The following is a 15,120-nucleotide window of genomic DNA, read 5'->3' as shown; positions in this document are numbered from 1 at the left end:
ATGGCGGCTCCCAAGGGAGTGTGGTGCCCAGCCTGCGGGCTGGCAGCCCTGGCCCCCACCACACAGCGGGACGTCCTCATCGCGCTGGCAAAGCAGAGCATCCTCTCCAAGCTCCGCTTGCCAGACAGGCCCAACATCACTCAGCCCATGCCCAGGGGGGCCCTGCTGACCGCTCTCCACAGGATGCGTGCGCAGCGCATGGACACGGCCGTCTCCCCAGGGATGCCCCATGATGGCAGCATCCCACACCTGCATCCTGGGATGGGCCTGCAGCAATATGAGATCTTGAGCTTTGCTGAGTCAGGTCTGTACAGACCCCGCATCCCATGGGCATGGTGGGATGGGCCCTGAGGTGGGGGGCACGGAAGGAAGGAAGGTCTTGCCTGTGGGAAGGTGGTGAGAGGTTTCTTCCTCTGCACAGGCATTTCAAAAGCTCTGCACAAGAGCATCACGCTCATGCAAGCAATGCCAGGCTATGCACCGGGCCAGTGGGCACACTGCTACTGGAAGAACTGGCAGTGAGAGGCTCCATATCCGGAACATTTGCATCCACATCCCGAGCTTACTCCAACCAGCCGCCCCTCGCCACGGGCAGGGGAAGTACTACTGAGGCTCTAGGGCCCCTCTCATTTACATATGGGACATGTTGGGGCAAGGGGGTGCGCACAGGAGCAAAGATGGACTCCTGTATCATGTGAATGTGTTGTCCATTTCTGTTGAACCCTCCCCACTTGTGCTACAGGTGGAGGGGTCAGATGGCCATGTTTTTCAAAACATGATTTTAAGCCTAGATTCCCCATCAGCTTGCAGTGTGTGGACTTAAGTCTCCAAAGCCCGTCTGCTCCCTGCACTCAGCTGTGTCTCCACTTCCTACCCAAAGTGGTGGGCTGCCACATTTCACTCCAGAATCAGCTGTGTTCCTGGGAGGAGAGAGCTCCCCAAAACGTGCTCAGGGGTCCTGACAAGCATCACTGGAAAAACAGGGTCCTGTACCCCCCAATTCTCCCAGGCAAATGCAGCCTTCTTTGGAAAGAAGTGGAATCACCACTCCATCCTGCAGAGCATCGTTCTGCACTGTCACTTTGCCCAGCCCAAACTGCTGCTTGGTGAGGTGTGGGGGCACACACTCCCCTTGCAGGCCTTTGTGTGGTTTGCATGGCTGCTGTGGGACAGCGAGGGCTTGCCGTGTCCTCGAAGACCTCTGGGAACAGTGCTCCTCCGCAGTACATTGTGTTCCCATACATGAGGACAATGGGGAGTTGTCTCGTGGCTCGGTGGAGTGTCTGCTGGAAGCAGAAGAGCAGGCATGAGCCACAGGGCTGAGCCCAGTCTTTCGCCCTGCTGCACTGTGCCAGACCACAGAGGAGGGGGCTTGTGTCCTCACGGGCAGAGCTGTGCTGAGGAGCCCAGCGCTGCTCTCACAGTCACCGTCAGCCCTTCCTTCGCAAGGAGGAGAGGCAGCTCTGCAGCCTCAGCAGCAGCAAGGGTGGGACATGCTGGAGCAATGTCAGGTGATGGTTCCAGCCATGGAAGCAGAGGTAATCCTGGAGGTGCAAATCAGTGTGACTGCCTTAAATCGAAGACTGGTTTACACAGCCAGATAACCTACTCCAAAATCCTTCAGCAGCTTCACTGACAAGGGGGATATCGGGCCAGAGGAGGTAGAATCAAGCTGGATTGCTGCATTCAGCACCGGGCCCAGATGCTGCTGCTTTAGAGCAGCATAAGAAGGAGGAGCAGCAGCAGTGCAGGGAAGTGGGGGCCCCTCAACACCTGTATGTACTGCACCCTGCTCCCTAGTTTGGATATACCTCCCATTTGCTCTGACTTGGTGGCCCCTGGCTGGGGGAACCCCCCCCTCCTCCCTTCACCTCCTGACTCTGCTTTCTGTTCTGTGCACAGGGTCCTCCACCTCCCGCAGCGTTCGCCTGCATTTTCACTTCACCCAGGAGCTGGCTGGGAGCACCGAGATCCTGCAAGCCACCCTCTACCTGTTCTGGGCAGTCCCTGGCCCCGGGACACATCCTGTCACTGTCAGACTCTTGCAGCCAGACCCGACAGGGCTGAACATGACCATGGCCAGCGAGACACGGCTGGAGGTGCAGAGGGCTGGCTGGGCCACACTGGATGTGGGCCGAGCTGTCCAGAGCCTCTTCAGCCAAGGGAGCCAGAGGCTCACTGTGGAGCTGGAGGTGACAGAGGACTGGGGGTCTCCCCTCCTGGCTGGCCACAGTGATTCCCACTGGCCATTTGTGGCAGCCCAGGCCCGGGCCAGGACACCCCACCGGGTCCAGCGGCGTGGCATTGATTGCAGTGGGGACTCTCGGATGTGCTGCCGTCAGGAATTCTTTGTGGACTTCAAGGAGATCGGCTGGGAGGACTGGATCATCCAGCCAGAGGGGTATCACATGAACTACTGCACGGGGCTCTGCCCCCTGCACATGGCTGGCATCCCTGGCCTTGCCGCCTCTTTCCACACGGCTGTCCTCAACCTCATCAAAGCCAACAACGCGGATGCAGCTGTGGACTCCTGCTGTGTGCCCACGCAGCGTCGCCCCCTTTCTCTGCTCTACTATGACCGGGACAGCAACATCGTCAAGACCGACATCCCCGACATGATTGTCGATGCCTGCGGTTGTACCTGACCAGCTGCCTGAGGAGGTAGAAGGGCAAGACCTGTGCTGCACAGGGCTCCCCTCCTCCCAGCCCCTCTCTGGCAGTGCAAGACCTGGAGAGCTGCTGAGAGATGGGAACCCTGCCGAGGTGTTTTCTCCTCCTGAGCTTGAAGCATCAAGGGTGATGCTGAATCTGCAAGTCCTCTCATCCCTCACCTCCCACATGGCTCTTTTCCCCCTTCAGATCTGCCCATGGATTCCTCTCTGCCTGTGAGCCACTGCCTCCGAGACTGGCTCCTGATGGACACCAGACTCTTCTACTTGCAGGACTCTGCAGAGCCAGACTCCCCAGGCGGTTCAGGGCAGCCCTGGCTCACCCTGCTGCTGGTCCCAGGCCAAGGCCATGGTGCAGCCCCCAGTGCTGCATCGCAAACATGTGCTCTTCAGGTAACGGGTCCCAGCAGCGGCCACCTCAGGCTGCTGGAGGACATAGAAACTGAAAAGATGCTGGAGGATAGCTAGGCCAGAGGGGAGAGGGCCGTCCATGGGGCCCCACTCCTCTGCTGGACATGAGGTTGAGAGGGGTGAGGAAGGGGAAATTGATCCCAGTGGGAGGAAAGTATCTCCCTCTTCAAGCATCCCAGCTACCTGGTATTCAATAAAAGACTCCCAGCTGTAGTGTGTGCACATGTATGTGTACACATATGTGTGCCCTGTCATTAGCCAGCACATCTTCCACCTCTCCCCAAGGTGCGAGGTGGTGGATGTGCCCTAGCACAGACAGCCCCAAGATGGCACAGAACTGACCCACTCTGTCATGCGCAGTCCTCTTCTAACCAACAACTTTGTTATAAAACCCAGGCAGCGGGGTTGGGCATCCACCACCAGGACACTCTGTGCCCAGACTGTAATGCTGCTGGCCCCCACAGCTCTCATGCTCTCTGCCCCTTGGCTGCCTTTCCCAGGGGAATGCAGAACCCCTGACTTGTCTCAGCCAGATCCAAGGCATGATGTGGGAGCCCCCAGACACAGGGGGCTTGTGATTCCCACCGGGGAAAGCACCATTCCTTGGTTGGGCCAAATTTTCCATTCCACCAAAACCATCTGTATTTGGCCATTCTTGTCCCAAGTCAGGACAAAACTGAGCAACTCTTCTCCCTTTTAAAGTGGACAGAGACTGCCAGGCAAGACCACCAAAGCCACGGTGCCCAGGACACCCACCCTTGCCTACAACCCCATGCCAGCTCCCTCACTGGGGAGCAACCTCTCGGCACGTCTCTGGCCCGCAGCCCAGAGCAGCTGCCCCCTTCGCTGCCCCTCGCCAGCCTGGCTGGCAGCAAAGTGGGACATGTCAGTGCCGTGAGAGCTGGGGGCAAAGGGCAGCTCTGACACATCAGCCCCATTACGTAATCTTGTGTTAGGGTTTCTCCACTGCTTCCCACGTGTCCCCCATGTGTGATGGCTGAGAAAGCAGGGAGAGGGTGCTGGGGGTGGGAGAGGGAGGTTAACAGGGGAGCTCCTGGGGCGATCCCCTGAGGTGCATGCAGCTGGCTTGGTGGAGCTGGGTGACTGCAGTCCTGTGATCCACCCTGTAAGCACTGACAACCCCACCCCACAGGCTGGAGACAGAGCTGAACCAGGTGGGAAGAGGGTTGGCAGAGGGAGGAGGATGGTGTCAGACCCTCTCCCCATCTGGCTTGAAGGATAGCTTCGCATCTGCTGTCCCACTCCAGGAATCAGGCCAGGGTGGTCGCAGCCATGAGCAACTGGCTGGAGCAGGGGCCAAGGATGCACATTGCCCTGGAGGACCTGTGACACCTTGAGCAGGGATGGAACAACCACTAGCAGGAGACAGTGTTTGCCCACGTTGCATGTGTCCTGAGGCAGGCGCTCCCACCGAGCCCTGCTGGAGTGGGGACCTGCATCTCCCCATCAGGTCGCAGCAGCCACCTTGCTGAGATCCAGGCTTCCAGGCCCTGGTGCCTCCAGGACTCAGACCTGAAGGGTTCCCGCTGACCTAGCTGCTGCACAGGCAGGGTGGAAGACTCGGGGATCAATACTGTCTGGGACCCAAGGCCACTTGCGCAAACCCAAAGAGGGTTTGGTGTTTGTTTTTTTCTGTTTTTTTTCCCCTCTTTTTCCAATGCCTCTTTTCACTGTCTGTATTTATTGAACAAACAGCTTTCCTGGGGCCAGTGCTGAGCTCTCCAGGCTGCAGCAGGCATGGGGAGAAAGGGGCCGAGTGAAGGGGCAGAGGAGGTGTTGGCTGGGCCCTGTGGCCCTACAGATGCCTCAGCTCGGGGCAGCACAAGCCCAAGGCCCTGAGCTGAGGCATCTGTAGGTGCCGCAAGCCCTCGAGCGGGGCTGGTATGCCCCCAGTTCCCCTTCTTGGCTCTGCAGCACTCCTGCCGGGCACTTCCCCCATTCCCCATGGGGCTCAGAGCAGAGTGGGGCTGGCTGCCCTTCGCTGCTGCACAGCCCCTGCAGGGCACGGGTGCCTTGCCTGAAACAGCCCCCTCTCGCTACCTGCTCCCCAAATCCCAGCTCTGCCCTTTGCTGGGCTGCATATGCGCTCTCTGGACACCACAGGACACACAGCAGGCTCTGCCCACCAGCCCTGTGGGGACACTGCACTCAGACACAGGGATGGGGGGCATTTCCCGGTCCAGACCTCCCTGGACCTATGAGTTGTCACCATGTTGCCTTCTGTCGCCTGGGCTGTGATACAGCCAACCCAAGCCTCACAGGGCAGCTGCATCCCGATGGACATGAAGGCCCTGCTGACTCAGGGTGTCTGGGTTAGCAGCAGCTCCCCGAAGAGGGGTCCCAGTCTCTGAGGCCCCTGCCTGTCCCTGGCAGCTTGAGATCAGGGCAGAACGCATTGTCCTGGGGGTTTGCCAGCCACCTGAAAATGTGCCTTCTCCGGTGCCTTCAGGTCAGATGTTGCCCAGATGAGCAGGGTCCAGGGTCCCACAACATAGGCCCTCCTCTCCACGCACGCAGCTTGTCACGCTCCCACGGGAAACAGGACGCCTGGGTGCAGCCTACAGCCCTTCCCCACTTGCAGCATGGGGCAAGGGTGACCAAAGTTCAGGAATCCCACGGTGGCACTCCCACCTGGGGAACACTGCAGGGTGAGGAGCATCAAGGAAGGGTGACCCCCTGGAGCCAGGCACAGCCTCCCCCCCCGCATGCGATGGGGCTGGCCCAGGGCAGGGGCCATGGCAGGCAGGGGCCCCCAGCACACACAAGGAGCTGCTCAGCCCCCACAGCTGGTGGCCCAGGCAGGAGCTGTGTATTTATAGCCCTAACAAGCTGCACGTGGAAAAGTGACTATCTGGACTTCACCACAGCCCTGGCTCATTTTGCAAGTCTTCTCCCTCGTCAGCGAAAGTAACCTTGGTGTAAGCGTGAAGGCAGAGTACCAAGTAGGCTCTTCAAGGAGCAGAACAGAAAACCTGAGAGCAGCAGGGTGCAACTCCTCGCGGGGCATCCACTCCTTCACTGGTGGGAAAAAAGAGGGGATGAGGACGGTATTCACATTGCCATGTCCCGTCTCCCCCTGCTGTGACACCACCCTTCTGCTGGGGTCCCCTGTTTGCTCAGGGGGCTTTGGAGAGGGTGTCTCAGGCACGCATGCCCAGCTGCCATGAGATACTGCTGCACTGGTCCTGCTGGGACCAGTAAGCCTGGTGGGGAGTCCACCTCACAGCCTCCCCAGCCTGGCCCAGCGCAGGAGATGCCATGCAGACAGCATCGACCCAGAACTTGGGCTGTGCCCTTGGGCTGTGCCACATCTGACACAGAGGGGAACACAGGGCTCCATGAGATGCTGTTCCCTCGGCCTCTGCTCCGGGAGGGGACAGGGATGTGCAGCTGCTGCCGGTGGCTCCTGGAAGGAGCCTTTGCCAGTATCAACAGACCCTGAAGCAAAGGTCCAAGTGCGGTGTGCCAGAGTGTCCCTTGGCAGGGCCTGGCTCTCAGGGGAGGGGTGGGAATTCCTGAAAGCCCCTGGTGTTGCCTTGAAAAGGGTTAATTTTTAATTTTCAGTCTCACGGGCAGTTTCCAGCCAGCAGCCCCCGGCTCGGAGGCAGCCAGCGATCCGCGCTGAGCGTCTCAGGCTCGGCTGGTGCGAGATGCCGGTCGCCCACTGCCGGTCCCCGCTCAGCGCCCGTGCGGGGGAGCTCGCGGGACCGCCGGCGCTCATCGCCCCCGGCGCCCCGTCCCGAAGGGCCGTCCCCGCCCGCCCGGCGCCCGCCAGCCCCGGCCCGCGCGGCCCCGCGGCGGAGCTGGGCGCCCCCGGCGAAGCCCGCGGGACCGGGAACGGCTTTGCCCCGCGCCGCCGGGCGGCGCCCGCGGGCCGCAAGAGGCGCCGCGGCTCGGGGAAGCGCCGGGCCGGGCCGGGGGCAGCGGAGCCGGGACAGCGGCGCCGGGCCGGGGCTGGCCGCGGGGGGCTGGGACAGGCCGCTCCCTCGCCCTTCTTCCCTTGGCGGGCGCCGGGGCAGGCAGCCCGGCCCGCTGCAGCGGGGTGAGGAGCGCGGGCGCCGAGGGAAGCAGGACCGCCGACCTTCCCTCCCTGGCCATGAGCTCTGGCCTCGTTCCCTTCCCACAGCTGGACCCCGGCCAGCCCAGCCCCACCAGCCCAGCACCTCTAGCCCTCCACCAGTCCTTGCCCCGGCCTCCCTCTCCGTGCTTGGCCCCTCGGCCCACAGGCACGGGCTGCCACCCTGGCACTGCTCCTGCAGAAGCCTTCGGCACCTGCTCCAACACTTGCTGCGCCGCCAGCCCTCTTGGCTGTTCCCCCGAGCCCCCAGTCTGGGTACTCCTCCAGTCTGCAGCCTGCAGCGCTTGCTCCAGGGAAGAGGGGCCTGTGGGGAGGAAGCTTTTCAGTGGCAGAGCCTGGCCAATGCCATGGCCCCTGGGCGAGGGTCACAGCTGGCTTTGGCACTTCCTTGGCTGACATCAGTGGCAGAGCCGCACAGAAATAGGTGTGCTGGCAGGAGCCGTACTCAGGTGCTGGTGCGTGAGCTCTTGGAGGGGTCCCTGCTTAACCCAGTCCGTTGGCACCTCTAGGTCAGGTTGTCAGGTGCCACGCTTGCCCCACCGGACACAAGGTCAGAGGCCCAGAAGCCATGTGTGCAGCAAGTGCTGGGCCTGGGGGGATCCGGGGGGGGGGGGCGGGGGCGTATTTTGGTCAGGCTGGTCCCTGGGCTTTGCTTTCTGGGAACTGCTTAATCAACAACACACTTATGCAATGGGTGCAAGAACCACTCACAGCTCCGCGCTGACCTCTGGCCTAGATCTGGTGGGCCAGAGTGCGCGGGGGGGGCATGCAGCTGCGGTGCGAGGGAGCAGGCAGATTGGATGCTCTTGCTACACTGGAGGTGAAATGGGGGTTCATGGCGGCAGCCATGGGGTGCTAGCCGGTGCAGAGGGATCCTGGCAAGTTCGAAGGGATTAATCCCTTTGGGGAGACCCTGCTCCCCAGCCTGGAAAGGATAGTGGGTTAGAGAGTAATTCACCCTTTTTGCCACAACTCTTTGCCTCCTGTTTCATGCTGTGCCACAGCCCTGATCCTGGCTCTGTGGATCTGTCAGGGAACGAGGAATTCAGCACAGCATGGTGCCTCAGTTTCCCTTTCCTGCATGTGTGAAGCTGTGGTGTGGCTGCTGGGAGGTGGTGGTGACATAGAGGTTTTAACGACCCCCCCGGCCTGGCACCTGGGCCAGTGCCACTCAGTGATGCAGCTTGGGACTCCCTCCAGCTTGCTGCATGTGGGGAGAGTGCCGGGTGGAGGGACCTGGTTCCCTCCATGGGTTGAAGGCAGGAGCAGCCCTGCCCTGTGGGGAATTTAACCTGCCCTGAGAGCCAGAAAGGAAACACTCCACTTCCAGTATGGGAACATGGAATAAAAGGCAGGGGAATGGGCATGCAGTGCGCATGTGAGCATGTCCACAAACGGAGCATGTATCCAAATATTTGGGATGAGGGACTGAACATGTGTTTGTAAGGGAGTGTGCAGATGTGTATGTACCACTGAGCATCTGTGCAAGTGAGTGTGTGTGCACTGTGAGCATGCACAGTGCACCTGTGCCTGGATGAAAGTGCCATCTGCTCAGTCCTGCTGGTGCCCAGGCAGTGCTGCCTGTGTACTGCCTGCAGCCAGGGCTCACAGGCCCTGTGGGAGCTGTGCTCCCAGGCCAGGCTGTGCCCGCTCTTTCCTCCCTGTTGACATTCCTGGGCTATTCTGGGAGCTGCCAGCAGGCCCAGCCAGCTGAGAACTTTGCTCCTTGCACTACGGTTGCATCATCTCCGGTGGGTGCTTTTTCCCAGACAGCCCACTCTATTTACACGTCACCTCTGTGCTTGGCCAGAGGCAGGGGCTCTGTGTGGTCAAGACCTTGGAGTCAGTGCTGCATGGCACGGTGGGCACAGGACATGCCTGAAAGGCTGGCTGGGCTTCAGGTTCCCACTGCACTCTCTGGGTTCCCTGCTCTGCCACAGAAGTGCTGGGCTCTCCCGCTCCCGCAACAACATGGCACCTTGCACCACTTTTGGGAGATTTCTACAGGACCCTGCCCTGGCTTAGGCTGTGTGCCCTGCTCTAAGCACAGCATCTGGGGCTAAGAATCCGAAGAACATCTTCAGGTTGACGAGACACTGGCTGCCACCTCATGAGCCCTCAGTACATACAAACATCCATTTTAATTTGTGGGGAGGAGGGGGCATAGTATGCACCTTTGCTGGCCCTGCCCAGCTCCGTCCTGGGGTGAGGCTGGACCAGGCAGTTCAAAGGATAGGCTCAGACCCCCAAACTCATCACATGGTAGGAGTGACAAAAGCCCAGAGATGTGAACAGTCCCCAGGGAGCTGCAGGGGTTATCCTGGGAACTGCCCCTGATCCCTGCTGGGTCCTCTGTCAGCAATAAATGAGACTGGCCCTGCTAGGATGGCTAAGGGGGTGCCCGGGGGACGATGCACAGGGTGTGGGGGCAGGTCTGTAGGCTCCATGGGCAGGCAGGTGAGGTGAGGATCCATCTGGTAGGCTGCTCCGGGATCGATGCTCCTCCACCCGGCCAGGATTTGCCCCAGCCCTCACTTCCTGCAGGTTTTGGACCAAGCAGAGGAGCTCAGTGCCCTGCTGCCCCCGCGGGGGTGTCTGGCCGGGTCCCTCTGCACCTCTGGGCAGATGCTAGGGTGAGCTGCAGGCAGGCAGAGCCCACGTGCACACGTGTGTGCAAGCCCCTTGGGCACACACCTCTGCATGTGCCACTATTTGTGCACACCCATATGAAGCTCCTCATGCACAGCCTCCCATGTGTCCCCCCGACTCGTGTCCAGCCCCCGCGGCGACCTCCGCGGGCGCGGCGCGGGCCAGGCCGGGGTCAAAGGCAGATGCTCGGCCCCCCTCGAGGCCCGTGCCTGGGCGGGGGACCCCTCCCGCGGGTACCCGACGGCCTCGCACGGAGCGGGGCGGGGAGGGGGAGACAGCGCCCTGCCGCTCCCGAAGCCCCTTCCCCCGGCACAGCGGGGCGCCGTCCGCCACCCGCCCCCGCCGCGGGGGGGCTAATCCCGGTAATCCCCCGCCCCGGCCGCGGCCCGACGGGACGGGACAGGCAGGTGAGCCGGCCAATGGCGGGGGGCGCCGGGCCCGCCCCCGGCCGCAGGTGCCCAAAGCGGGCGGGCCGCGCCGCGCCACTCCCGGTGCCGGTCCGGTGCGTCCCGTCGGTGCTGATGGCGGCGCGAGGCGCGGGCCCGTGGCTGCTGCTGGCGGCGGTGCTGTGCGCGGCAGCGGAGCCTCGCTGCCCGTCGTGTGCGGCGGGCGCGGAGCGACGGCTGCTGGAGGAGGCGGCCAAGCGGCAGCTGCTGGAGAAGCTGCGGCTCCGCGAGCGGCCGAGGCTCGCCCACGCCGTGCCCCGCGCCGCCGTGGCCCGCGCCCTGCGGCGGCTGCAGACGGGCGGTGCCCGCCGGGGCCCCGACGACGAGGAGCAGGACTACGAGATCATCAGCTTTGCCGAGCCAGGTGGGTGCGCGGGGCCCGCGGGCAGCTGGGCACGACCCCCATGGTCGCCCACGCGGCCCCCGAGGGCTGGGGCCCCCGATGGGGCTCAGGTGAGCCGGGCTGTGCCCGGTGCCAGACTGCGGGAGACCCTGGGCAAGCCCCTGCTGGGCCGGCCACTGGGGCAGGGTCTCCCTGCCCTGAACTGGTGGGGACTCACAGGGATGTGCAGCCCCTGAACCTCAGAGGGCTGCAGCACCGCTGGGGCCAGAATCCTGACCATCTGCCTCCTCACAGCGGGGTGAGGGTGCCTGGAGCTATGCAGGCTGTGATTAAATCGTTAGTTAATGCACCTGCTGTGCACTGGTGACCTCCCAGCGCTGCTGATGCAGGAAGGCTCAGCCTGGGAGTAGGAGAGATGGCCTCTCTTTTACTCCTGCATTGGCCGTGGGGACCCTACACCTGAAGTGTGGCAATGCCTGTCCCCTTCCTGAAGGATGGGGCAACCCAGGGTGTCTGGGACTCCCAATAGTTGGACTTAGGAGCTGCAAGAACTAACTCGGGGGGGGGGGGGATGATACTGGAAACACTCTCCAGCCTTGCAGTGTGCAGCAAAGGCATAGGGCCAGAAGGGCCAGGTGAGAGCAGGTGCCCCTTGCCCCCTTCTGTACCCATTCTGCCAGGCAGTGTGGGACAGTCCCCCATTCCAACACTGCCCCTCTCCAGGTAGCATTCCCAAGGAAGGGAAGGGGACAGACTGAGGGCCCTGTGGAGGGAGGGAAGTTTGTAGGTCTTTCCTGAGAAGAAGCCGAAAGAGATTGGCCTTGATGTGCAGGATGGTGGTGCAGCGTTACCTAGCATCCTGCAGCATTTGCCTCCTCATCCCTTTCTCCCTTCAGAGCCCACGTCTCCCTCTGGCTTGGGGTTGCAGTTCCAGTTCAGCCGTACACAAGACCAGGACGTTCACATCCTCCAGGCTCAGCTTTGGCTCTACCTTCGAGTTCCCCGAGACCTGGTAGCCAGCCTCACCCTGAGAATCTTCCTTGCTGGTGGGGAAGGTGATTTGGTGGGGGGCAATCGCACGTTGTTGAGTGAGAGGCGACTGAGCGCTAAGGGCAGCGGCTGGCGTGCCTTCACCCTCATGCCTGCCCTGCAGATTTTTTTTGGGGGAGAGCGCAGGACCCTGCGGCTGGAACTGGAAAGCCACGGGGAGGGAGGTGATATCATGGCAATAGTCAATGCCAGCTGGTCCCACCAGCCCTTCTTGGTGGCCAAGGCAAAGGTGCGGGAGCCAGGACACCACGTCGCCAAGCGCAGCCTCCGCTGCAGCCAGAACTCCAACCTCTGCTGCCGCAAGGACTACTATGTGGATTTCCGTGACATCGGCTGGAACGACTGGATCATTAAGCCTGAGGGCTACCAGATAAACTACTGTGTGGGCCAGTGCCCTCTACATGTGGCAGGCAGCCCTGGGATGGCCTCTTCTTTCCACACAGCTGTCTTTAATCTCGTCAAAGCTAACAACATCCAGGCATCAGGGCACTCTTGCTGTGTGCCCACGCGACGCCGGCCACTCTCTGTCCTCTACTTTGATCGCAATAGCAACATTGTCAAGACTGACATCCCTGACATGATTGTTGATGCCTGTGGCTGTAGCTAGGGTTGGGGGAGCTGTGCTGGGTACCCCCCTTCTCCAGAACTGTCTCTTGGGGGGTGGGGGTCGGGAGCTGGAGAACTCCCTTGAGCTGGAGTCAGACTGTGGTGCAATGGACCCCTTTGGAAAGATTGGGAGGGAGGGAGAGGGTCTCATCAGAGGAAGCAGGGGTTGTCTCCAGAGAGCACCTGGGACAGGGGTCTCTGGGGACATGTGGGACAGAGCCAAGGCCACGTCAGACTGCCTGAGTCTGAGCTGTGGGTGGTTGGTGACTCTGGGCATCCCTGCCGTGACTGGCAGCATCCCTCCGGTCACAAACTGATCCCACATTTCTGGTGGTTGTGTTCCCCTCTGTGTGTGGGGTGAGGGGGCCCTGCTTTGTTCACATTCAGAGTGTCTGGTGACAGTTTGGGACTCGGCCTCCTTGAGAGCAGAGTGGGATGTGGGAATGTGTCTGTTTCCTCCACGTGGGAAACTGGATGACAAGAGGCAGTCCTGCTTTTCTCCCCTACTGCAGCAAATCTTCCTGCATCAAATTTGGGCCTATTGTTGGGGAGAGGTGGAATGAGGCACAAATAACAGGCCTGGAAGATGAGGATGAAGGGTATGACTTTGTCAAGAACCCAAAACTGCAATGAGGAGACACAGTCCTCTGCTCCCAGGAGGGCATGGAGCTGTGAAGGATGGCCTTGCTTCCTGGCCAGGTCCTGTGTATTTCCCCTTTCATTTCCCTGGGTTTTGTGCTTTTCTTCCCTGCTGCCCACCCTACCAGTCAGGTCTCTTCCAGCCCAGTGCCTCCTTACAAGGAGGTCTGACTCGGACTTTGCCTTTAAGATCGTACTAAAGGTACAGATTTTTTTTTGTACCTCTAGTGTTGGAGCTATTACTACTTTTATGGTAGAGGTTTCTGCAGCTGTTGGGACCCCCTAGTGCTCCATTCTGTCCACCCACCTCTCTACTGAAGATCCCACTCTGCCTTTGCCTTCCTGATACTCATGTATGCAATGCACCCACACAGCCTGTGCTTTTAATTTATTTTAATACTTTGGTGCGTCTTCCCCAATAAATGGGTGGAAGTGCAACATCCAGGCTCTGAGTGCTTTCTCCTGGCACCACCTGCATGAATGGGGTGCGGGAAAACGTCCTGCTTGGCCAGAAGGTCCTACTCCTGGCCCAGGCCCCTCAGGCTCTGGCTGGGAGGATGCTGGGCTCTGGGGCTGGAGCAGCACAGGAGCTGCAAGCCATTAGCAACTGTGGGCAGCACTGCTGTGCTAGGAGGTGAGGGGAGCTGTGGTGCTTCTGGGGCTCCCTGGGTGCTATAGGGTGTTGCACACTGAGACCCTGTGTGAGCAGGGCTATGCAGGGGGCTCTTCCCTGTGGATGGGGGACACAGGGATAGGGCAGGGGCTGGGAACCGGGTACCACCTCATTGGGGGCTGGAGAGGGATGGCCTGTAACGTGAGCATCAAAGAAGCTGTTTCCCAGCAGGGCAGGTACTGCTAGGGGGCATAGCCCAACCTGGAGATGCTGTTCTCCACCTGGATCAGTCCTGAATGGAGTTTGAAATACCAGAGCTCTGAAGACTGGCCCCAGGGTGTGACCTCAAATGATGAGCCACAGCCCACCCCCAAATCCTGTGCCCCCACTGCAAATACCAGAGATTGTACCGTAATCATGTCTCACTGACTTCCCCAATCCCCTCTCATATGCTCCCCTAAACACCACCCAATGACCCCAGTCTCAACCCCATAGCAGCCAGTCATAGAGTCTGGTAATGCCCAAACTGGTGGGTGATGGGGAGTCTCCTGTGTAATTTGGGGTGGGATGCTTCTGGAGTGGGAGGCATTGCCCCCTGCTCATCCCTCTGAGATCCCACATGGCTGGCCTGGGTCCTTGTTGTGCAAGCGCCCGCTCAAAGCTCAGTTTGGGGCTGTTTTATCTGGGGACAAACCCACTTGCTTTCCCAGCTTGGCCCTGTGCTGCACCCTGCAAGCGGACAAAGGGCAGCTTTCATCAGCCGACTGCAGCGGGCATCCCCCCAGGCTGCAGGGGCAGCATGGCCATCACCCACACTCCCCAAAATATCTCCACCTGTGGGGAAAAGCCGACTCAGCCTTCTGGGCACTCCCACAGCCCCAGCATGTGTGTTGCTGATGCAACAGGGCACCTTGTCAGTGTCTGTGCTTCCAGGAGTGTGTGCTGCCATACACGTGCCTAGAGTTGCAGGTGTGGATTTCAGGTAAGCGCACAGAGATATGCACAGTGTCTTTATAGTCTCCCGGCTCCCTCCCCGTATCAGCACTCCTGCTCTAGCCAGTGCAACTTGGGGTGGGGGGGTGTGTGTGTGCAGGCAGGGAGGCATCACACAAAGATGCCAGATACCATGTTTTCCTTTGCCAGCAACACAGCGTCTTCCCTGTCGTGGTGAATGTGTTTCCATGTGTGTGCATGTGTGAGGTTGTCCACGTGCGTGTGCATGATGTGCTGACTCACTGACACACTGACACGGTGACCCGCCAGCCCAGAGCTGAGATGCTGAGCTGGCTGTGGTGGTACTGTTAAGTCTTTAATCTGGGTGATCATCTGGCCCTGCTCTGAGCCGTTTTAACTTTCCTAAACAGGAGGCCAAGATTAACTGTGGGGTGGGGGACGCAGTGGGGCTGGGGGTCTGGCAGTTGAGAGCCGCTGGGGAGGAAGCTGCCCAAGCGTTGTTTCCACCCAGGGGCCTCAAAGCTGGTGGCAAAACGGACCTGGGCCTGTCTGGCCATGCAGATGGCCCCTTGGGAAGAGGTGAGTGGTCTTGGGGCAAGTCCCCAGACCCCAGGAGGGAGGCCTGGCTGGGCCATGGCGGT

The 15,120-nt window shown here is 60.7% G+C and overlaps 2 protein-coding genes across 2 annotated transcripts; both read left to right on the top strand.

The window, feature by feature from the left end:
- On the top strand, nt 1-2,645 carry LOC127028350 (inhibin beta C chain-like). The gene is made up of 2 exons (XM_050914056.1): nt 1-304; nt 1,903-2,645. The coding sequence occupies exons 1-2, from the start codon at nt 1-3 to the stop codon at nt 2,643-2,645; spliced, it is 1,047 nt and encodes a 348-aa protein (XP_050770013.1).
- A 7,704-nt stretch (nt 2,646-10,349) lies between these two features.
- On the top strand, nt 10,350-12,319 carry LOC127028452 (inhibin beta C chain-like). The gene is made up of 2 exons (XM_050914197.1): nt 10,350-10,638; nt 11,514-12,319. Exons 1-2 carry the CDS (start codon nt 10,350-10,352, stop codon nt 12,272-12,274), a joined length of 1,050 nt encoding a protein of 349 aa, XP_050770154.1. The 3' UTR covers nt 12,275-12,319.
- The last annotated feature ends 2,801 nt before the right edge of the window (nt 12,320-15,120 follow it).

The sequence above is a fragment of the Gymnogyps californianus genome, unplaced genomic scaffold (genome assembly GCF_018139145.2).
Source record: "Gymnogyps californianus isolate 813 unplaced genomic scaffold, ASM1813914v2 HiC_scaffold_32, whole genome shotgun sequence".
Classification (NCBI taxonomy): Eukaryota; Metazoa; Chordata; class Aves; order Accipitriformes; family Cathartidae; genus Gymnogyps; species Gymnogyps californianus.
The sequence above is the reverse complement of the archived record's forward strand: the minus strand, read 5'-3'. Positions and strand labels throughout refer to the sequence as shown.

Excerpts from the sequence above, each read along its gene's own strand:
- LOC127028350 (XM_050914056.1), top strand. The coding sequence starts at position 1 with ATGGCGGCTCCCAAGGGAGTGTGGTGCCCAGCCTGCGGGCTGGCAGCC. Across the intron at positions 305-1,902 it reads CTTGAGCTTTGCTGAGTCAG|GGTCCTCCACCTCCCGCAGC; the intron begins GTCTGTACAGAC and ends TTCTGTGCACAG.
- LOC127028452 (XM_050914197.1), top strand. The coding sequence starts at position 10,350 with ATGGCGGCGCGAGGCGCGGGCCCGTGGCTGCTGCTGGCGGCGGTGCTG. Across the intron at positions 10,639-11,513 it reads CATCAGCTTTGCCGAGCCAG|AGCCCACGTCTCCCTCTGGC; the intron begins GTGGGTGCGCGG and ends TTCTCCCTTCAG.